Source organism: Corvus moneduloides, chromosome 3 (genome assembly GCF_009650955.1).
Source record: "Corvus moneduloides isolate bCorMon1 chromosome 3, bCorMon1.pri, whole genome shotgun sequence".
Classification (NCBI taxonomy): Eukaryota; Metazoa; Chordata; class Aves; order Passeriformes; family Corvidae; genus Corvus; species Corvus moneduloides.
The window spans coordinates 44,793,670-44,818,656 of NC_045478.1; the positions used below are offsets into that span (position 1 = coordinate 44,793,670).

Sequence of the window (24,987 nt, forward strand, 5' to 3'; positions counted from 1 at the left end):
AATTACTTTTCAAAGATTTATCTTCTATTTGCAGATATAGTTTTTAATCTCCCTGTGATTCCACTGTTCCTTGTGACCATATCTTTATTTGCAGTAGTTTTAGCTAAGTTTATTTTACAGTAAATTTTCTCAGAAAAAAATTTTTTTGCATTTACTATTTTATGTGCATTCTCACTTTTAGTGCTTATCTGGTGTGGGGTGGGGCTCTTCTGTATCCCTCTTCACTGAAGATATTTTAGTCCTATGAGATATTAAATGATGACTTTGATCTTAAAATTTTGTGAAAAGCTGACCTGTTGTTTAAAAATTTAGAGTAGCAATGTTTTCTGGAAACGTTGTCTCTTCCCGAGGTTTCATTCAGGAGTCTGTAGTCAGTGTTTATTCAGTGACTTTTTGTTTCAAGCTACTCATGTCATTCCAAGCAATAATAAAAGTGCTAATGGGAAGGTGTTTAGTTGTTTTCCTGGGGAGATGTGTCCAGTTGAAAGACTTAATTTCAACTGAAACTGTTTAGAATATTTCAAAGAATACTCATTTTGTGATGTAGTCTAGTAATTTTTAAGGGTCATGCTCTCAGGAACTGAAGGAAAAAAATAAATTGTGAACAATATTAAAGTAGGTATAAACCAGCTGCCAATCTACAAATTACTTAGTTTAAAAACTCTGTCTACGTAATCAGTGAGAATTGTCCCAGTGAAAGATTTTGGTGGCAGTGATAATCCACCAAGAAGCAATGGTGATTGTACATTTAACGCATAGACACTTCCCTGAGAGTGTGTTTAGCAACCAGTTTTACATTAGCCCATTCTATAAATTTGGAGCTTGAGCAAATAAAGCACATAGCACCCTTTGCATGCACTTGTCCAGAGTACATTAATGCCATGTTCAGTATTTAGAATGGGTATTACTTGAGGAAGAAGCAAACTAGAGAAAACTTTGGGATTAATAAGAGCTATAACAGTTGAAGCTGCCAACACCAATTCTGCTCAAGTTAAGTAAAAAATTGCTTTACATTGCAAATAAAAGGTCTGAAGAGAAAAAACTAATGTTTTGTACAGTAGAAGATTATAAGGAAAAGCAACAAGTACCAGTAAGAAATTACTTAATGTAGGATTGGAAAGGCATTAAGAGAGTATTAATAACTTATTGATCAGTCTTCTCAGCAAAAGCTGAGAATCATTAAATAGTAGTACAGATACTATTGTAGCCCTTATCCAAGCTGGCCAGAGTAAAGAATATAAATGAGTATGGAGTTGGAGCTAAAAATCCCTGAAAGGATTGCAGGATTTAAAATTTTTTTTCTAACAAAATATAAAAAAGCATCAGCATCAGCAGAACAGATAAAATGTCTGAGTATTATTGTAATGATCTGACAGAAAAAAAAGTAGGAAAGTAGGAATGTGTCAAGGAGCTGGATCGCTCAATGAAGAAAATCCTGCTGTGCTTATTAAGTAAGGGAGAATTAAAAGCATGAATTGACTATTACACTTCCTCCCTGTTATTGCACATATTTAAGTTCTGTCCCAGATAACTCAAGGTTGCTTGGAATGGAAGACAGGGACAAAAATGTTGTCAAGAATCTTGCCAAGATTCCAGAGATTGGGGGATGTGTAAGACTGTAAATATCTGAACAGCTCTGAGAGCAAATATCTAGGATCTGTGCACATGAGCATTCCAAGCTATACTGGAATTTCTTCATGCTTGCAGAACAGGCCTTGACACTGTGTAAGCGCTGCTCAGCAGTAATGAAAATATTCCTGTGCTATAACACTGATTTGAGCACAAATCAAAACCATACTAGTCAATGTGAAGAAAATTGCTGCTACCCCAGACAAAACAAGCACAGTATGTTTTGTCTTAGCAGAGCTTCTGCTTGGCCAGTGGTGTGCTTTCTTTAAGGAATTCTCACTTCACTTGAAAAAACTGTTTTCCTTACAGTTGTTTTCTTTGAGATATTTCATACCAATTTCCCAAGTTTATTAACAACTATTTTCACACATAATTTTTGCTCTGATATCATCTCTGCTTCTCAAGAATTATTCAATGATCCTTGTCATTTAAATTGCTTTCAACTTTCATATTCTCTGCTAGGTCTTTGTTCTTGTCAGTACCTAGAAGAGCTCTTCTGGTGTCATTTGCTTATCTGTTTGAGAAATTTCTGTCAAAACATCCTAGTAGTTTGGCTGGACAATTTACTTCCTGTTTATTCCTTGTTAACTGTATGAAGATCAGTGATGTACTTTTTTAAGATGTGGCTGTAATCTTACATATTTCAATTGAAGTATATAACAGTTCTTTTAAGAGCAAGATTTTTCCCTGCATTCTCCTTTTTGCTTCTTTGGGTAAAATCTTATGTACTAAAGTTCCAGTTTTATGTGGATATAACGTTCAAATCATGGGAAACCTCAAGGCAGAAGATTACATCAGGAGTGTTGACTTATTAAAGCTGTCAGATGCCTGTGGAATGAAATGCCTTTAACCCCACTGAGTGCTGATGTGGACATTTAGGACTGTAAGAATTTTCTTAAGTTGCCCTGGAGAGTTTATGTAATTATTCACTGAGTCTTGTATTTGGTGCAATGATTTGATCTACTACAATTTGTCTTACCTTACTTGTTTGTTTTTTTTTTTAATTGTTAAAAATGAAAAAAGTCTCTCCCAAAGGTGAGCAAAGACTGAGTTGCATATGTAACTTTAAAAACACAGCTTGAATACTGGTTTCATATTATAGTGGAAAAACTGCCATTTGCTTTTAGTATTTCTCCCTTTAGCTTTCTATTTGCTAAAGGCTATCCTATATTGAGAAACAGATGTAAAAATGCTATGTTTTGCTAAATGTTAATTTTCTTCCTATAATAATGATTATTCAGCCAATCATTTTAATTTGTTTGCTGTCTGTTTGCACACCACTTAATGCAAAAAAAAAGTTACATTGTAATTTGATTTAAACATAAAAAGATATATGCTTAAAGAAATTTAATTCCGTTTTCATGGAATGTCTACCATAGAATTTACTTTTTGTGTAAAGTTTTTTCAGGCTTTCCTGCAGTCTCGTAAACGGCAGCCTGTAACTTGAGGCAATAGAGAAGTGGGTACTTTCACTGACTTTTTCCTCCCTTTGTGGGTTTCTTACACTTTAACAAAGCATTGAGTAAACTGTTTAAATACTTGTATAAATAAAAGTGTAAAATCTAATACTTAAAATATTTGATTGATGTTTGGGGTTTTAATTAAGTTTTTTTCAGTTGCCAAAGCACATTGTTTCTGCATTTTAAAAGGCTTTCTTTGTCCAAACAAAATGTATTGTATCCAAACAATACATTTGATGTCACTGTATAATGCAATTAGTTAAGGAGCACATTTAAATTTAGTGTCTATATGCATTCCTTGAAGATTTCTACAGTGCTTAGAGTGTAATTTTTTCCAAAAAAATGAAGAAGAGAATCTTTGAAAATATATGAAGACTTAGACTCACATAACCAAAGCTAAAAGGATTCTGCTTTTCATATTATTTCTTTGTATGGGGAGTGGTGTCATGACTGTATGAATATGTATGCACAACTGTATGCATATGTATGCACATGGCTGTCTGCTACTTAGGGCTAAAACGAGAAGAAAGGTATGGGGACACTCATTATCCTTTCTGTCTTTATAATTCTTACAGGAAGAGCCATATGTCATGTTCAAGAAGTCTGACAAACCATTGTACGGAAATGATCGTTTTGAAGGTTATTGCATTGACCTCCTCAGGGAGCTGTCTACTATCCTTGGATTTTCCTATGAGATTAGGCTGGTGGAAGATGGAAAATATGGAGCCCAAGAAGATGCCAGTGGACAGTGGAATGGGATGGTTCGTGAGCTAATTGATCACGTAAGTTAACTTTTACAAGCTTTTAACTATGCATTTAGATTTCAAACCTTTCTATATAAATTGTAAAACTTTTATGATAATACATTTGAATACTACTGTTTTCAAAATGCAGATGTTTTAAGAATTAATGCAAGTAGATTTATACCCATTATTTCTTTAGTGTAGAATTTGTAAAAAAAAGCATCTCTGTTTTGCCCGTAGGCAGTGTTTGTTTTGGTTCAGCTCTTCCGTAGCATGTGTCTAAGTCAAAAATATGAAATAAGTAGTACTCAGAATTTATTTCTGAGAACAAATATATGGGGTTTTATAACAAAACATATATCTTTGCTACAGCAATACAAGTCAGGTCTCCTCTTCTGATGGTGGATGTGAGATTTTGTCTTAGAGAAATTTCTGTGTGTGAAGTGTAAATACACACATTATTTGATATTCATCCTTCTTGAAATTTTAGCAATAAAGTGAAAGAAATAAGACAAAAAGTGTCAACGTATACTGATGGAACAAATTAAGGTCACACCAGATACCATTACAATTGACAGCAAGTGATTAAGGGAGGCATTACTTCAGGTTCTGCAAAATGTGTTTCCTCAATTGGTCATGCCAGTTGAATTCAGTCTCTTAGAAACATTTTCATAAATTTAAAAATTATGGCATTGTTCCTTTCTTCATTTATTTGAGTGAAATGCTTCATAGCATTTTCTCATGTGGTCAAAGATTGAAAGGAAACACATTCTGCACATCACAGTAATTTAAAATAGAAGATTATAGTTACTTCAAGTGGAACCTCTTAATGATGGCAAAAACTGCATGAATAGCTTGAAAAAACATTTACTTATTTTGTTTCAATTTGCTTTAAGATTTCAGCAGATGGGCAGAACATGAGCTAATCAAAATATTCATATTTACTAGGAGAGATTATCTTCATGCTTTTCTAGTAAGATAATCTGGTATTGGCATTGCAACAGATGTTGATTATGCCTGGCTTCACACTTCCAAGAAGAATGCATGGGAGTATTATATTATCTTTAAATGTGTGTATGCATTATACCTAGTACACACACATAGATAGCAAACATATTTAGTTACTCTCTGTCCATCTCTATAAATGTGCATTTTTACATTTGAAAAGGTGCATAGGCCTGTTCAACTATTAGACTTGATGCTTGTTAGGTAGTGCCATCATCTGGAACTAATTTTCCATGATTGAGGTAGATATTGTGGAAGTATTTATTCAGAAGCAAAAATTAATCACATTTTTATATGTCTTTTATTATTCAGCCTTAAAGCATTCTTAAGAAAACACTAGTATGGCCTCCTAAACTTTACACTAAGATAATCTTAAAATAAAATGCATTTGAAAAAGTTATGGCGGTAAAGTGTGTGGAACAGTAGCTTTCCCCATCGTTTCCTCTTAATAACACAGAATTCTTTTTATATTCTTATATATTTTTTATATTCTTATTATGTTATTCTTAATAACACGTATTCTTTTTCCCCATAAAAAATATACAACTAAACATAGATTAAAATTTATTTTGCCTATTGAAATGATTTTTACTTAGGAGTCAAAAAAGTGTAGAGACCGTATTAGTACATATGGAAGATGTAGTCCAACTTCCTAATATCGACCATAACTTTTACTAGTCTCTCTCAATTTCTCACTTATTAAATTTTTTTCTTAAATTTTTCTCTGGTTTTATCTATTCTTACTTTGTAATCTATTTGAATACATGCAATTTATTTATACACCTGTGCCCTTTATTTACATGCATATTATTGGTGCATTTTACTAGCAAGCAACACTTCAGACCTCAAAACTGAGGCACAAGAGTTTAATGAAGAGCTCCAGATAGTTACCACCTTGAGTGTTTCCATATGGTTAGTACTTCATGTGCTCCATTAGCTTTCCAGTCTTTCTTTTCCCTTAGAGAGTATTTTTAAATTGTCATAAAGGTTTTCTTTTCTATAAAGTAATGTCATAAAATCAATTAGTTAATTTTTTGAAAGGTGAAATGATTCTATATTTTTCAGCTAGATTTTCTAATTAAAGCAGATAGACTACAGAATAAAGACAGTTCTTGAAGTTGCCATATTACTTACATCTGTTTTTAGATGAAGAATGATTTTAGGAATTATTTTCATCTGTTTGTTATGTTTTGTCTGTCACTTAAGTTTAGAAAGAGAGGTTACTATGCTGTAGTATGTATGTTTGCAAGGGTAATGTGTAACATGCATAACCCAAGAATAAATAAAGTGAATAATTTTGGTGTATTATATGTATAGAAAGGAAAATGCACAATTTGGATAAAGATTAAAAGTACCAAACAAAATCTAAGATTTAAATGAACTGTTTAAATCAATACTTAGTCACTTTGCATAATTGCTGGAACTCAAAAGTGTAAGTGAAATAAAGATAATGCTACCTGAGTTGAGCTCAGCATATCATGTCAGTTTCAGGATTTAAATTTAATAACATGAAGAGAGACTGAATTGTTGACATCAGGCTCTGTTTGTTTTCAATCTCCTTTCCCATAGTTTGGTCATGTTTCTTCTTTCTTTGACTGTTTTACTCAGAGTTCACCGTCTGCATTCTGATATTTGTCTCCAAGCAATAAGTAGCTTCTTTTTGAATTTGTGGTAAATACTGACAGTGAAAATTAGTGCAGTGATCCCTTTGACAACTGACAATGAATTCTTGTTGAGAAAAAGACACTGCTCTCTAGAGTTGCAAATGTAAGACAAATATTAACTAGGATAGCAAATATAGATGAAATTTCTCTATGACTAAATTTTAAATTTCTCCAGTTAATCTTTCTGATTTCTTTGCCACAATTTTTCATTCAGTATTTTACCCTCTTCTCATGTAAGTTCAAGATATGAGTGTTATACATTTGAGGGAGGAGGAGCTAAGTTCCAGGTATCTCCATTCTTTATGGATGAATTCTTCATAAAAAAGTATTCTTGATACTGACTTGCTGCCTTTGGTTCAAGAATTTTATGAAAGGATGGATGTATTGAATAGGTTTTGAACTGAATCATAAATTCTGGAGAATTTCAGGTTGTTCTTTAGCACTAAAAGTTGTCATGTCACTGTATTATATTGCATGAGATGTATAGTTTGAGCATGTAAATTATGTTCCAATATAGCTAGCACAGACAGATAGAATGAAAATATATAATTTTATTTTTAGAAAATTAGACATCCTACTTTACAGACCCAAAATTACTTAAAAAAATTCTTATAGTTGGGTTCCAAAACAGGAAAAAATTACTGTTTTATACTTTGACAGAGCTATAAATGAAATACCCACGGGGAAATAATTTGTTATTATATATACGTGATTAAAAATAACTTTTTGAGGGGGGCTCTTTGAATGATACTTCTACAGCACAAAGCATGTGCATTACAAATAGACTTCAAGGCTTGCAGATCTTTTATGATTCATAAATAATTACAGAAAAGGTCCAATTTTTAGGTGATGATTGCTCTTTTATTATATGTGAGGATTAAATCAGAACTTTTCTTTGTCTCTCAGAAGAGTAGGATTTTCAGCTTTGAGGAATTTTACACAGTTGAAAAATTGGAAATAACTACTTAATTTAACTTTAGACATAAAATTGTTTTTTACTTCAATATATTTTGAATTTCTCAAAATCAGTATCAATTTTTCAAAATAAATACTTACATATCAAATACCTACATTTGTAAAAATAATAGTAGTAGCTTTTTATTCTTTTTTAATAACAGAATAGATGTTTATATAATCAGTTTAAATATTTTTAGTGATTTTCCCTCCAATAACCTGTTGGTTTTTTTCTTTTATTTTAGATTAAGGTCTTTATGATCTTGAATACCTATAGCCAATTCCTTTATACTATTGTGTAGAAGTGAAAAAAACCCTTCTAATAACTGACTATGTAGATATTTGGTTGCTTCTTTTTTGGGCCAGCGAAGGAATTTTATTTTCTCCTACCTTTTTATTTTCTCTTCCTTCCATTTCGAATGTCATTTCATCACATTGTTTGCACTCTACCTCTTTCCTTCATACTTATAGGAAATCCTACTGCACAGAGACTCATAAGGAAAGGCTACGGAACATCTCTTCCCTATTTCTTCTTGTAACTTTCATGCAAAAGGTCTGACAGTTAAGATTTTCAGTGCAGTGCTGGATAGTTTAGCCATGGCTTTTTTATTAGTTAGAATCTCAGAAGATTTGATGGTAATAGGCAGTTAGAGAATCTTTAGGCGGAAAAGAGAAAGAAAGAAAGAAAGAAAGAAAGAAAGAAAGAAAGAAAGAAAGAAAAAGAAAGAAAGAAAGAAAGAAACAAAGAAAGAAAGAAAGAAAGAAAGAAAAAGAAAGAAAGAAAGAAAGAAAGAAAGAAAGAAAGAAAGAAAGAAAAAGAAAGAAAGAAAGAAAGAAAGGAAAGAAAGAAAGAAAGGAAAGAAAGAAAAAAAGAAAAAAAGATAGATCTAGCAGTGTTTCTCTTTTCATCATCATGAAATAGGCTTAACAATAAAATTGTGCACTATCAGTACTCTTTAAAGCACCAAAGCACCATGTCTGCTTCATGGCCTCCTCATTTTATTAGTGGAACTAGAATCTGCAACTGCATGTCAGGTGTCATATGATGAAAATTTCACTCATGCTAGAGGTTTTCTATACATAATAAATTTTTTCTCTGATACTTTGGGAAAGTGATGTATTGAGGGGTAATATGCCATAAACAACATAGTGTTTTGGCAAGTCTGCAGTTCAGCTACTGCTGTTGCTTGAACCAGCAACTCTGGTGAATATAGATAGATGGTAAGCTGAATGACTACTGATTTCCACTAACCCTGTTTAAATGTTGTTTTTCTAGGATCTTGGCATTTTATTTTATTTTTACTTACCCTCTTAAAAAAACCCCAAAAAACACAATTCAGTTTTTCCTGTACTCTCTGTAAAATAAAATAAAATAATGTATAAAAAATAAATGTTATTGTTTTATTTTGGTTTTATTTTCCTTATCAGTTTGTATTTTTGGCTGTTTTATGTTTTGTTTATAATTCATCTCTTTCCCCATTTTCCTGTTGAGCTATTTGAAAGCCATCTCTTTTGAGAGCATTTTTATTCTTGGTATTCATTTATTTATCTTGCAGATTAAGCATTACTAATCTATGCTGAAGATCTCTTCTCTGAACTTCCAGTAATCATTATTAGTTGCATTTATTAAGCCATGTTGGAACTCCAGCACAACCATCTCGTTAAATAAAGCTACTAATTTGCATTATTTAATATTTAAAAATAGTATTCCAACTCCTTCCAGTTATTCTGTGTCACAATATAGCATCCATGATTCTTTAACTGTTATGTGCCTGTAACATACCTTTCATGTGTGTTTTTACTGTTTCAAATATTCATAGTGGATTCCAGTTTTTATTGTTTGCATGTTTTCTTTTCTCCTTAAAGTAGCATTTAATTTCTGTGTGAAACATGTCCTGGGGTCATAGGATAATTTCTTATGATAATTTGTAACATGCCAGAAAATATCATTTGTCCTTTTTGTGCTTTTCAGTCTATTTGCTAATTCATTAAACCACAACTTCAAGTGCTCTGACCTTTTATTTCCAAAGTAATTTGTCCCAAGCTGAATAAGCATCAGTGTGTTGCTGACAAGCAGCTAACCATATCTCTTCTGTTGCTTGAGATCCTGTTTTTCACTTAAAGCAAACTGCATATATTCACAGACTCACAGAACCTCTCTTCAAATATTTTTCATGCCTGAATTTATCAATGTAGCGCACTTAAATATGCCATACTATGCACCTTCTGTTCCTTTTTTAAAAAATTTGTTTGTTTAAAAGTAAAAGATCAAAGAGATGGTCTTCTACATGACAATAGAATTTCATTTCAAACCAACAGCTAAACATTCATCTCTGTGCTCACAAGAAGACAGTTTTCGTGGCTACTTTGTCACTCTCTAATAAAGGCCGTGTATGATATTCCATGGAAAAATGTGCAAACAGATCCTAACTCAGCAAAAGTTATGCAGAAAGTAAACTTCAAGCAGAGATGCATAAATCCGCAAAAAATGTCAGGGAAATGGAAAAAAAAAAAGTCAGTGATCTAATATGCCAAAGAAATCCTAAGCCGAAGTTTTAGGCCAAGTTTGCAAAACATATGTATTAATTCAGTGAGGAACATATATGTACGTATATGAATTCCCTATTAAATTGTTACTGATTTCAAGAACAGGGTAGATGAAGATGCAGTTTCCAATATGACAGTAGTTTTAAGTGAACAATTTGTTTTCCAAAGAACAAGGAACTTCCAGAGAGTTTGCATTTATTAAAGCAAGGCCCAGTAACAATTCTAATATTACAGTAAAGCATAGAGAATAATAAAGTATACAATTTTTCTAAAGGGTTGTAAATGTTAATACATGATTTTTTTAGCTAATCATGTCCTATGTTTCCCAAAGAAACTGGATGAAAAATTTTAACTACATTCACAATGATTTGATACCAAAAGCTGCAGGAGAGTTAGACAGTAAGGTCTTTTAAGTGCTCTGAGATGTGTGGATTTTTTTTCTGGAGATCTGTACTCAACGGGTAGTTTATTTGAAATTTCTTGACGCTAAGGAATATTGCTTTCTTGTTTGTTTAGCTACAAATGCCCATGTACTGTTCTTTTACAGTTAGGGTACTATGGACATCCCTGGCATGTGGGTTTATGAAATGATTAGTTTCCAGTTACAGAGAAAAACTGTACAGTGAATGATTGGAATTAATTTTCACCGCACTGCCAGCAAAGTGAATCATAGCCCATCAAGGCAGTGGCACGAAGTTTTTCAAATGAGACTCCAAACAATAATGCTTTAGCTCAGGCATCATCCATGTTTACAGTAATGATTAGGAACTGATTGGATCCAGGATTAGGGCTGTATTCATAAATGTATTACATTTTTCATATCCTCATACCTTTATCTGATCTTTTACTTTTGTTGCTATAATGATAATAAAGAATGGTAGAAAATAACATTGGGATTTTTGTTTCTATGTACATAGAAACAAAAATTTATGCATACATAGAAACAAAAACCCAATGAGTGAAATACATGAGTAAAATAGAATTCTCTAATAGAAGAGTTAATTTCCACTGGGGCTTATCCCTTGTATTAGACATTGATTTTTAATAGTGCTGTAATTTGTCTTTTACTCATCTCCAAAGAATTTCAACATATCTTAAAGTCAGAAGGAAGATAGAGAGGAGGGACTGTTGAAACCTCAAATATGTCAATTTTCATGGAAACACCATTTTGGTAAAAGAGTTTCAGGATGTGCTGGTGGGAGATGTGTCTCTGGAAATGATGACCAAAACACATCATCCATAATTTTTGGGGATCTGGAGGGTATCAAGTCTAATCTGTTATTTTCAAGGCATCAATTCAGTTGTTTAAGAAAATTATAGAGATGTCAAATAGAGTTAAAAAAAGACAGTGAGAGCAGCCTTACATAAGTCCAAAATACAGGAAATGAAACTATTGTGTGTGTGTGCTTTAGGAAGAAAACCATGTTACTTGGTGACCATATGTTGAAATTCATCCATGCAGTCAGTTTGGATTTTGCTATTTCCTGACCTCTGAGAGCCCAAATATGAGGGCCAGTAATGTTTGGTAACTTCCAAAGATAAGTAACTTTTCTTCCTGAGAAAGTATGTTAACGTGAAACAAATATATATACACACATACATAAGCATGTCAACAATTATGTATAGGTGCTTGTAAAGAATGTGTGCATATTTTTATGTGAGCCTGTGGGGCAGGATACTCAAAAAGTGCCAGAAGAAAATGTGAAACAGTATACATACCTGTTAGAGTTTTTTAACTCAGGATATTGGATAAATAAATGACATACTGAGAGCATTTTTTATATATAAAACCCATGTATTGTAACATAAATGGTTAAAAAGTTTCCTTTTAAGGTTATAAAGTCAGGTTTCAAAAACTGAAAAGTATTAAACTTGAAGGAAGATCTTTTACTTCTTTTTCTGCTATAGAAATGTATACAATAATCTGCTATCAGAAATTAAAAATTCATTTATAGTATGGAAAATAGACTGTTACTAGAAAACCATTTGTATTTTGCTGGATTTTTCTTTGTTATTGTAAAGAGTGCTACACTTATTCTAAAAGAAGTGTCTTGGCAAATATATATCAAAAGTTATTCTTTAAAATCATGGCAATTAATTTTCAATTCAATCCACCTGTCCACTTTTCTCATAAAGTTCTGGGTAGACATTGACAATTACGAATCAGTAAAGATCAAGTAATTGTAGAAGACTTGGGCTGGAAGGAACCTTAAAGACCATCAAGTTCCAAACCCTCTGCCAATGGCAGGGAATCTTCTTCTAGACCAGGTTACTCAGAACCCCATCCAACCTAGCCTTAAGCACCTCCACGGATGGGGAGTCCACAGTTTCTCTGGGCAACCTGTTCTAGTGCCTCACCACCCTCACAGTAAAGAATTTCTTCCTTATATCTAATCATCACCTACTCTCCTTCATCTTAAGGTCATTCCCCCTTGTCCTGTCACTACATACCCTTGTAAAAGTCCCTCTCCAGCCTTCTTGTTTTCCCACTTTAAGTACTGGAAGGTGCTGTAAGATCTGCCCAAAGCCTTCTCTTCCCCAGTCGGAACAGCCCCAGCTCTCTCAGCATGTTTCCATAGGAGAGGTGCTCCAGCTCTCTGACCAATTTACTGTCTCTCCTCTGGACTCTTTCCAACAGGTCTGTTTTGTGCTGGGGGCTCCAGAGCTGGAGAAAGTACTCTAGTTGAGGTCTCACAAGAGCAGAGTAAAGGGGTGGAATCACCTCACTCTCCTGTTCACACTTCTACAGATGCAGCTCAGGATGCAGTTGGCTTTATGGGTTACCTTCAAGCAGAAATTGCTGGGCTGCGTTGAGCTTTTGGTCCACAAACACCTCCAAAGTCCTTCTCATCAGGGCTAGTCATGATCCACTCTCTGCCCAGCCTTTATATGTGCTTGGAATTGCCCTGGAAAAGGTGCAGGACCTTGCATTTGGCCTTGTTGAACTTCATGAGGTTCTAATAACATAGATAATGTTACTTAACTCTCCATCCACTTTCCAGCTGTGCAGTAGTTAGGCTGGAATTTGTCTACATCTGCTTCTCATGCAGAACAGTGTTTTTCTTGTTTTGTTGTGTGTTCGTATTCGTTATGTATTTGTACTCCTCTGTTCACAGTTGTCTTCTAGAATGAAGCAAAACTTCACTAAATAAGGAATAAATTATAACAGTAATGACATTTTAAAGTGTTTAATAGATTTCATCTTATAAATAACAGAAATACTTTAACCCAGCCACCACAGATTTCATCCTTAGGATTTGCATTTTATTTTCATTAAAGCTGATTGTTAATAAGTTTGTCCTGGTATCTTTAGTATTTAAATAATGCCTAGAGCCTGGATAAGCTTCATTCAATTTAAATAAATGTAACAAGTTTCTCAAATGAGTTAGCTTATATATACCCTATGCAGAACAGAACGAAATTAGGATGTAGTGTATAAAAGTACTGTTAACATTTTTCTTTTTTATATTTGTGACAATATTTTTGAAATATAATCTTTACTATTTTAGCCATTTTTTAATAATTATGGGACATGTAAAACATATTATGAGATAAGGTTTTGAGAATATAAACAATATAAAACCACTTCTGTTTTTTATTTGATATTTGATAGACTTTTCTAAAAAGACCTTTTTTTTTCTTATTGTTTGTAATAATGACCACTTTTAGTTAAGTCTAAGACCTTGGAATCTAATGATTAATTGAGAATTCTAGAGTGTGGATTGTGATTCCTGCATCAAAATGCAGATGAGGGGGATGAGTGCACAGGAGGTTGATTTTGTCCATATTAATAAGATTTACCCCATTAATTAAGCTGATAAAATTACAGATTTCAAAAAATTCTTAATTGAGTATTGTTAATCAATAAAAGGTGGCATATCCTGCAGTGATCTACTTCCATCCAAATGATGTGCAAAAATGTTATTAATCATTTTGATTCCATTGTGAAAAATTGCAGATGACAAAGTAATACAGAAAAATGGGAGTAAGTCAAATTTGACACAAGTCAAACTTTATTGCATGATGAATTGAGTTCACTGAAACAATTTGATAAAACCCCATCTATTTGAGAACAGAAATTATGTCAAAATTAAAAGATGGAGGATTTTTTTTTGTCTTGAGTGCAGTAGCTGAAATTTTAGGTGACAGCTGGTCAGCAACTGGCAAAAAACCCCAGTGCTTCCAGGAAGTTGCAGTAAATATGGAAAGTATAACAATAAAAATGCTAGCTACAAAAAAAGAATCAATGTTACCATCTCTAGTACAAAAATACAATGTTAGAAAGGGTGTGTAAAACAGCAAAGAAGAACTGAAACATTTTAATGTAAATACTCTTATTTTAATGTTTTTCTTCTTAATGGGGGAGTTTCCTGATTTCTGAGCCACAATATCTACACAGTCTTGTAAATGTCTTTGACAGTTTGCCCTTTCTGGGGGTATGTGAATCCCGCTCTTCTAAAAATTAAAAGAAACCTTTGTACAAGATTCCTGAAATTAAGTGATGAGAGTTGCGTCTGAGGTTTTTTTACTGTTGAATAGTCACTCATCTTCCTGTTACATATAGTTTCATGGTCTACTGCCTCTAGTCCTTTTACATACAATTTTCATACCTGTTGATTAGACTGAAGTTGGTGCAAAATACTTTAGTGAAAGTGTATTATAAATCAACAGTCAGAAACGATATCTATTTTTAATGGATACTCATGTTGCATCTATTCAGCTATTAAATATTATCCATACTGGCATAGGCAAATGAGAATTGAATAGAACAACCCTGAATAAGAAGAAATAATATAAATTAACTAATTAGAGAGTTCCCACTGGTTTAGTACTATCATTTTTCCTCGACTAAACATTCACATAATAACAAAGGAGCAAACAGAAAACAATACCAAAAGTCAGTTCTAGACAATGCTATGTTGATCAAATGTATGCTTTATCCTATTTAAAAGCCACTTTAGGAAGGATTCCATGCATTCCATACATTCCATTTTTGTCTAGTTGAATTCATATAGAAAGTTGTTTCTATGGTAGTGGACAGAACGCAAATTTCCTCTGCAAAACTTCTTACCTTTAAAAAAATTCTGTCTCTAGGTAAATGATCTTGCTGATTTCTAGATCAGGATCCTCTCCAAAGGGAGAGCAGATCAGAAAACCATTAGTTACCACTGCTGTTCAAGACTTTGCCAAGAAAATAACTTGCCATGCTGACACAAGAAGGTCTAAAGAAATGAAACATCTGTGTAATATTACTGTCAGTGAAATGAATCTGAGTAAACCACCTGTCTTCCAGTTACTTTTTATTGCTGAACAAATACTGAGAAGCAACTCAGGAGTTACAAACATATGTGTTAGGTGAGCCAGTATCTATTGAAACTGTCATCATATACCACTTTCTTATGTTAAAGTACTTTATTATGTTTATAAAGTAGCAACTGCTACTGTTCCATCTATATGTGATATTGCTAGAAATTGAGTTTAAATTATACCAGTCAGGACTCCACAAATACGAAGTTATGACATCTAAATTCACCTATCAAATCTGTTGGGTTTTTTTTTTTTTTTTTGAATTTATAGTATGTTACTCACTTTTGACAAAGTGCAAATTAATAAATTTCTAGTAGCAGCTTTCCAGGACATGTGAGGGGGTTATCAAGAAGCTTCATCTGGGCTTTTCACAGAGGAGCCTGGCAGGAAGACCAAAGGCAGCAAGCATAAACTGAAAACCTCCAAGGATGGAAATTGCATAAGCTCTCTAAAAACAGCCTGCTGCACTGCTTGTCTGTAGAAACTTTTTCACTATGTGTATAAACAGTGATAAGCTGTGGATTGGCTTATCCAGAAATGGCACGTAGTCACCTTCCTTGGAGGTTTTCAACACTGACTGGGTAAAGCACAGAGCAACCTGGTCTCATCGTGCAGATGCTTTGAACAGAAAATTGCATTAGAGACCTCCTGATCTCTCCCCAACTGAATTGTACTATGATCCTGTGAAAGGTACTAGAGAAGCAATTTCTGTCAAAGTAATGTAAGTGGCTAGTTAAAAATAACCATGAAACCCTAATAAGGTCCTAGTGGTTTCAAAGGAAATTAAGATTTTGTCAGAAGACCAAAAAATTCTTGTGGGGTATAAAATTTTCTATAATGTAGAAGCATGAACAAGATAGTTTAGGATAGACCGTAAGCTTAAAAGCTAATTACAGATCTTATCTTTTCAAACCAGTGGCAGGGAAATGCACTTATGTGAACAGGAATGATGCATAAGGTCTCTGTGAATTAAGAGTGTGTTAGACAGATTTAAAGAATTGAAGCTGTGCTTTACCCTTCATCTTTTATCTTGGGGATGCATTTTCTCCAAAGGGAATTTAACTGAAATTCAACTCAGGTTAACAGTCTTGAAAAACTGGGGTGGCTGAAGAAGAAGTTTACATAATGACTTAGGGTCTTAGGCTGACGAAACAGCGGATTAAACAAAAGCTTATGACGTTTTTCTTTTAAAAAGGTAGATTCCTTTATTTTCAAGAATAATTGCAGGCAATAAGTGCATTGCTGCCTGTAGAGAAGTAAAATTACTTAAATGTCTTTTCAGTGTATGCATAGTTTTGTGTATATTATACAGTTACAATATGATTGTACTGATTGACTGTATAAACAATGGACAATCGATAGTGGATGATTCCCTTTGCATTTTTAGTACAAACATTAATGGTTGCTAAATCAATGCAAAATGTTCAGAGCAAAATTCTTACCAGAAGACTCCATTTACGTTGGCTAACAAACCCAATTATTATGGTAGAATATTGTGTACTTGTAGACTCTAATTAAAAAGAACTATTAGTCATTTTATTGCTTCTGTTTCTAGATTGAATTTAAATTCTTCGTTCTTTTGAACAAAATAGGTGAGACTAAAGCTTTTCAGAGAATTATCAACAAAAGAAAATTCAAGCAGTGTTTGTTTTTCCTTTCCCCCGTGTTATTAGTAGAAGCTATAAAATCCTTTTAAAATTCTATTTCCCCCAAAATTATTGTGATTGTTTCTCCTGGTTTTATAACTTTCACAGAAAACCCATCCATTTCTGCAAATACCAACTTTCTATGCATGCTATGGCCATACACTTCTCAACATTAATGTGCAGATTTCTTGCTGACATTATTTGTTTCTGCAAGCATAGATTGAATTCAGTATAATTTTAAAATCTCTCTTCTTAGAGGTTATGTACCAAATTTCAGCCCTGTGCAAATCAAAAAATGTCCTCTCTTTTTCTTTGAATTCTACTTTATGTAGAGGAGTCAGTGAACAAGCTGCTTGGAGGTAAAATGTTAATGAAGAAGCAAAGGAGGAGGACTTTAGCCCGCCTTAGTCACTTCTGTAGCAGAAATAAATCAGGGAGACCTTGAGTTGTTTGTTGATGAATGAACATCCTACAACTGCACATGGTAGCAAGACAGGGAAACTTTATACAGGTGTGGAGAGAATATAAATGGGATGGGAAGGGAGAGGATGCACAACCACACGTTATTATCTGCAGAGCACTCCTCCAGCACACAGCACAGTAGGCTGTGCAACTCTTCCGTTTTCCTCAGGACTGTGCCTTGTGTTGGAATGTCCTTGTCAGACTGTTTCTAATCACTGTTGTAACCTTTAGTTGGAGCAGAATTTTTCTTTGTAGCAACTAGCTTACTTAACTCACCAATCCTTGGATGCTGTCATAAAAAGGCTTCCATCTCAAGAAAGAATAAGTGCTATTATGGATTGTGTTTTCAGATAGATATATCTTTTTATTCCTATAAAGGACAGAAGCATGCATACATTCATTCTAAAAAATGGAATCATCAATCGCTGCCACATGAAACAAATGTTATTTGTAATGAAACTTATCAAAAAACCATTCTAGGATATACTAATTTGTTAATGTTGTTAAATATTGACTGATAAAATACTAATTTTACACCATTCCTCCCCTATTCATCCCTAGAAGTAAACTAAAGAGGATTCTCTTGCATTTCTTCATTAGATGAGGCTAAGAAACACTGGTATTGCACTTCTGGAAAATTGGCCCCTGCTTTCTCATACTTTCAAATAGTGCTGTTTTCAAAATGAAAGAATTGCCAGGAGAATTGAGTATTTTGGAGATAAAGTATATTAGCAAAAGTTGTTACATGTGGTAGCATTACATTTTGAAGTTAGTCATTTCCTCAGGTATTAAAGACTCTGGATTTTGTTTGTTAAATGCTTAATTTTTCTTCTTACAGTGATATTCTAGTTCAAGAGTATTGAAACAGAATTACTCAGCTCTGAAGAGAATCTTGAGATGTCAAGTTATATACATAAATTTTATATCTGTCCTGTCAGGCTGGGATTATTTTTTGATCAGTTATTTTTCTAATTTCATCTGCAGCTTGGCTCCACTAGAGATAGTTACAACCTATATTCATTTGTATATAGTTTTGTTTCCATCTAATGACCAGGGGTTGGATTTTCTATGGTGTTTATTGAAATAAATTATTTGTTATTCATTAAGTTTGTCTTAAAATAATAAGACCAAAATTCACATCTACCAATAGCCTTCCAAAAGATCTAATTTCTTTGTCTTTGGGAAGCTGCCTCTTCTGACAGCTTCTAGTAAGTAGGCTTCAGACTCTTAGGTTAAGGTCTGCTATTTGCTTCACAAATAGCTTGAGTTTTTATATTTTGCAAACTTCTACGTGTTGACCTATAACTTTTAATTCAAATTAGTTTCAGTTTCTTACTTTACCATTTTCTTTCTGCATCAGCTGGAATATCATCAATAATATGCAATCCATAAAAAGTCATCCACTGTGGAATTAAGCCTTGCTGGTTTGATTATAAGTTCTTAATACCAATGGAAATGAAGTGCATGTTATTTTTTGACCAATAAACCCTTACCAAATTACACGAACAGTGCCAACAGAGTTTCACATTGTAACTTACCACAGTAGATCTAATTATGTAAATGCTCATACCAAGAATATACCATAGAAGAACTTTGTGTAAGGTGAGAAAACAAAAATTAAAGGGAACAGTGAAATGCTACATTGCATGGAATGTTGAGTGTTATGGAGCATATACAATACCAAATGAGCAAAAAGTATATAAAAATATGAACTTATTTTATTGAGGATAAAATCTCTGTATCTTAAAACAGGCATTCTGAAAATGGTGTTATTTTCAGCTATATTACTTGGATATATTACTTGGGTAACAGTATTCTGTGGTAGCTATACCATTTCTGTCATTACATACGTATATTTATGTAAAGTTTATAAGGAATTCTTAGTTTACAGCTTTCCAGATCTTGTACTGTGAACTTGCTTGCTCTGAACTTTCCTCTTTCTTATGTGTGCATGCACACACACATACACATATGTACATGCACAGGAGTGTTTCAAGAGCTGTTGACAAAGATTAAGAAGTAGATTCTGTAGATCTTTGTCACTCTGATTTCCATTAAGTTTTGATTAAAAGAATAGTATAGGCCATTTACTAATCTCCTATGAATTATTGCTAAAATATCTAAAACTAAATGTTAATTGACAAAATGCATTCAATTGTATGATTTCATCTTAAATACTCCAATTGATTAATAACTCTCTGTAAGTTTTGTAGTGATTTCCACAAACTAGTAAGGACAGTTGTACTTTGTTAAAACCTTCTCATCAACTTTTCACATGTAGCACTTTCAATTTTAAACTGGTCTTCATTTTGTACCAGTTATTTTATGCTAAAAGGTGAAGAACAGCCTCGTGGCCCTTTCCCTGCACTTCTACTAGCATAGTCACGTCTGCCTCCTAAATATATTTGCTTCTAAAGACCAAATTGAGTGAAGGAGTGACAAAGAGAAGACATATGTTGAAATGCACAATTAATAAAATTTTAAAGTATGTTATAATGGATGTTCATGTTTTCTGCAAGATGCAATATTTTTCTTCATTTGTATCCCTGTACTAGTGCTTTTAATTTTTTTCCAAATGCTATGTCTGTTTAGCAAAGAGGAAGTAGAATAAATCTGTTGCCTTACTTATAGGGAGAAGAGAGTTTTAAATTTCAGGCAACCTAGTACAAGAACAAACCTCCTCCATACAAAGTTTGTGTTTTGCATAATCTGATTGTCTGCTTCAGCCTGTTTCTTCTGACTTACAGCCTTTTTCTCTCTTTGTATTTCTGTTAACAGAAAGCTGACCTTGCAGTTGCACCATTGGCAATTACCTATGTTCGTGAGAAGGTCATCGACTTTTCCAAGCCCTTTATGACTCTTGGAATAAGTATTTTGTACCGCAAGCCCAATGGTACAAACCCGGGCGTCTTCTCCTTCCTGAATCCTCTCTCCCCTGATATCTGGATGTATATTCTGCTGGCTTACTTGGGTGTCAGTTGTGTGCTCTTTGTCATAGCCAGGTAACATGTCAACTTTTGTGATTTTTTTGGCAATTGTTACCATTTTTTTCTTACTAATAATTGTCAAAAGTCACAAAAATTTTCTTATTTTCATACTCTTATATTTAAACTTCATGATTTACAGAAGAATAATTAATGATGAGGGTTCTCACTGTTAATATTCTCCACTGCCATAGTAAGTCTCCATTTTGTTACTGGACTTTTCCCCTAAGTCTTGAATATGCTAGCTAGATTTCTTCTTTTATTGACCAATATAGAGACACCAGAAAATTTTCAAAATATCTTTTCCCAATAAGTTTGCATTTAGAAACACAGGGTTTGCATGTTTTATTTTGTTACCCTGATTTGTTTTTATGCTGTGGTGCTCAATCTCAAATTGAGTACTTATCTGCCCACACTGATTCTAGATGTCCAAACTAGGCGTCTACCACTTGCAAAACAGTTTGTGTAGATTAGTATCTTAGAAGTAGGGTAACAATATTTATTTTTTAAAATTTTGTGCTAGGTGAAATCCCTGAGATACTTCACAGAATTTAAAGTCTCTGAATGAAATGTTTTTGGAAACTTAGTTGAGCTTTTGGAATTAAGGAACTCAATACATCAAATGTTAAATTAAAAATTGATTTGATAGATAGGGCTCACTTTTTTATCTGGTTTTTTTCAACCCAAATGAGCAGAAAAAAATATTTTGTCAAAAAATCCCAATATGTTGGGATATGTTACCTTTTCCTTCTTAACTCAATAGGGCTGAGTTCAGATGCTCACATAAATACAGACTTACATGTTGTAACTTTGGCTTTTGTCATGACAACAAAAGAAAAAATCAGAACAGTGTATGTAGTCTCTTTTCCCCTTGTAGTCACTTGCAATTTTTTAAAATCAAATGTACATAAACTATATAGGCTGTTGTCTCTTCAATAAGATGGGGTCTTTTTGTTTGAGTTGATAATGAAGTCTCACTTCAGTCCTGAGATTTCCATGATTTCATTGTGTGGTTCACAGTATAATCTTCATATCTTCCTTTTTCTATTTTGCTGTAGTTAGTATCAGGATTCTCCATCTGTCTTTGATACTCTCTGTTTCATTTTGGAGAAGTTGTATCATTCCCATATTAGGGAGAAACGATATTTTTAGAAACCAGTTTAAAAGTAATTTAGCACCTGTAGATGAAGTACATGAGGTATTGAAGTAATACAGATAACAGTGAAACATATTTTGTAATGAAAGACTTTACTATGCATCTTTTTTTAAAGTCTGATTTAAAGAGCCAGACTTATGTTGAAAGTTTCTTGAAAGACCTGTATACTTTAGTGGACTGTATAACCAGAGAGTACAATAGTTTCTGAGGTGTTCCTGTCATACAGATACCTCTGAAAGAACAGCTGAGCGTAAATCACAACTGTTATCTTGTGAAATTGTAAAATATTTATGCATATGTCCAAAAGTTTTAACCCTACTGTTATCACTGAAGGACATTTTCAGCATGATGCATAGTACTTTTCACAGGTAGCTCCCACTGATGTTCGTGGGATTGGTATGGCTGAGTTCCTACCTACGCTTTGAAAATGTTCCTTGACATGTTTTTTAGGAAAGATAGATTTTCTTGAAGCCTTTCTTTTTTTTTTTTTTTAACTAAGTTATTTGGGCACTTGAGGTCACTAGCAGAACAGGAAGGAATGTTTATTTTCATATAGAAGCACAAGATAATAGACCAATAAGGCTGACTTTTTTTTCACTTGTCTGCTTTTGTGACCAGCACCATAAATTCCCTATGTAATTGGAAGCATTATCTTCAGTGTAAAGCAATATGGAATATGTTTTATAGTGAGCAGAGGGATTTGGTTTTTGTAGAGTTGTATAGGATACTTTTTTTACACATAAATTTATACTAGCCTTCATATCTAGAGATTTTCAGTATTTCTTAACTGGTACAATCAAATATTGATAACACATTTAGAAATAAAGATGTAGGGTTATGTAAGACAATCTACAGATTTTATTCATAATACAGAATGACTTAATAGTATGTAATAGCATTTTCTAACACTATCATTCATAAAAAGAAACAGGTCTTAATTAAAAGTTGAATTCCCTGCTGAATGCTAAGCAGAGAGAAAGAAGAAGAACATTATTTAAAAGTTAAAGACCTGTTTACAAATACAATTCAAAAATTTTACCTGTCATGTAAAGAGAGGTACTTTGAAGTGCGGTGGTGAAGAGGACTTTGCAGCCTAGTGGTATGTATTTTCAGTACAGATTATATGTTAGATATTGCACAGCTGATGATGTGTTTTTCAGTCCTGGTGTTGTGAAACTCTTGGACTGAGTGCCACTAGTGTAATAGGTTCTATCTAGAGTTTCTTATTAAGAAGATTTCTATTCCATAACAATCCTTTCATAATGGATGTTTAACTGCCAGTGTTTCATAATAATTACTATGTGTTTCATAATAAGGTGTGCCTTTGTTTGGAGCAGTACTTAGTATGTCTTTTATGATATAATGTTTTGTAATTACAGCTCATCAGAGTGTTCAGTATAGAATATTTATTTTAAAATTGAAATCTACTATTTTTGTGTCCAATGTTTTGTGATGTTAATTGTTTCACCACGTCTTCCAATCATTGTTGGCATGTAAGAGCTTGGTACACTGAAAATGGAAAGTACTGTTCTCATGTGCCAATTGGATCTCACTCATTAATTAGTGGTATGGTGATATTTAAGGAAAGATGAAGAAATTAGTAAAAGGTTCAAGAATCTTTAAGAACGAATTGCTGAAAATACTTCCATAGAAGGAGAACTATAACATAAATCTATATCAGTCCTTTCCTTTATTTGCAAGAGCATTGGATTTTCCTTCCAGTTTGAGAACCATATGTAAAGAGCTGTAATCTTTGCACACTCAGCAAGACAACAATCTAGGTAAGATTCATGTGTTAGCTGGAGGGCTTTTCTATTTTATTTTCCTCTTGTAGTTCCCCCCGAAAAGATGATTCTTCTTTTGAACACACAGATTTTGCATTGCAGGTAGGATGAACGTATATGTGTTGTACACAGTGTTTTCTTTAATTGCCATCCTTTGTGGGGATGTATAGTAGATTGTCCCTTCTCCATATATACAAAAACCTCTTCTTAATCTTGTCTGTTGCTGCTGTTGAATATCAGTAGTTAGGGTGGTTAGTCTCTGAACATTCCTTTCTTTCTTGTACAGACTGATGACTGATATACAAATCCAGTCTGCTTGACATTAAGCCTATTCATTTTCTGTAAACTGAGAAATTCACATAGTATTTTTTCCTCTTGTGGCAACAGTAATTGATCTGTTTCTGGTGCTAGATAACACTGTCTTTTTGTGTCTGCTAGCAGTGTCTTGTGTCATCTGAAATCCTGCTGCATTCCAATACCTTACCTTTATGCCTCTGCCTTTACTAGTTTCTTTGATTTAGAATACCAGTTAAATTCACAATTTAGATATTATTAGAAGGAAAACTAAGAATTCATTAAGGTGCACCAACTCTTTTTTGGACTTCTGTCAATTACACAACATTTTCTGATCTGTATAATCAAAAATCTCAGCAGAATTCTTTTTATTTCTGTCTGTTGCTGGAAACCATTATTTCATTTCTAAGCAACATGCTGTTCTCTTACAGTGTTGTATATCAACTTCATAGACACATATTGTCCCCTCTTTTCCATCAGTCTGTGTACAAGAAAAAGACTCTTCCTGTTTTTGGCCGGCAAAATCTAATCTGTTGGTAACTGGAGGATCCTTCCCTTTCTGTGTAGGCAATATGAAGAAAACCAGTTTTATGCTTTGAAAAATGCTTAATATGTTTTATTTACATAGGTTTTCCTATAAATGACTTTCAAAATTAATCTTTAGCTGGTTTTCTGATGATTGTATTGTATTTTTGAGTCTCTTATGCATAATTTTAAACATCCATGTCTCTGCATCTTTTCTGAAAACATATATTGGAGACTAAATTCCTTAAATATTTTTATCAAATAATTTTATGCCTAATTTACTGGATTTCAAGTTATTCCCTGCATACTGAAGGATTTCTCTGTGTAGTTAGGTCTTTTTTTTTTTTTTTCTGTGGGCATATCTGTCTGTCATAAGTGAGTTTACTCTTAGGTGACCTATCTTCAAAACTGGAAGAGATACAGCTGCCTTAGCAAGGTGCTTTACTTTTACAGATCAGATGCGAAGCAGATAACGTATCCTGGATAAAATGGTCCACTATTGAGCTCTTATGCTTCTTACACTGAGCTGTCTGAAGTATCAGTGAATATTGTCCAAATATACATTAAACTCTGCTCACTGCCCTAATTGTTAATATTGAGTCATGGGTTGTCATTTTAAAGGGCTTAATTTGCCTTTACACAATTTTTTATTCTAGGACTTCCTGCCTTATCCTCCCTTTGGAGTTATGCTATTCTACATTTCCTAACTCAAGCCCTTGTGCTGGTTCCCCCTGACAAAGCATTTGTTATCACTTATTTTTCCATTTCCTCATAAGCACTGATGAGAGCACAATGAACATTGCCTCGTCAACAAATTATATTTTTCT

At 33.4% G+C, this 24,987-nt stretch overlaps 1 protein-coding gene across 8 annotated transcripts in view; it reads left to right on the top strand.

Annotated features, from left to right (window-relative positions):
- The window catches only part of GRIK2 (glutamate ionotropic receptor kainate type subunit 2), a 365,170-nt gene that overhangs the window by 204,809 nt on the left and 135,374 nt on the right, over positions 1–24,987 (top strand). For all 8 annotated transcript variants that reach the window (XR_004238656.1, XM_032101332.1, XM_032101330.1 and 5 more), the window contains 2 exons: positions 3,665–3,871; positions 20,196–20,419. Coding sequence is in view for 7 of the 8 variants with exons in the window: in XM_032101332.1 (XP_031957223.1) it covers positions 3,665–3,871; positions 20,196–20,419 (431 nt within the window). In the remaining variant the exon portion in view is untranslated. The remainder of the gene's footprint in view (positions 1–3,664; positions 3,872–20,195; positions 20,420–24,987) is intronic.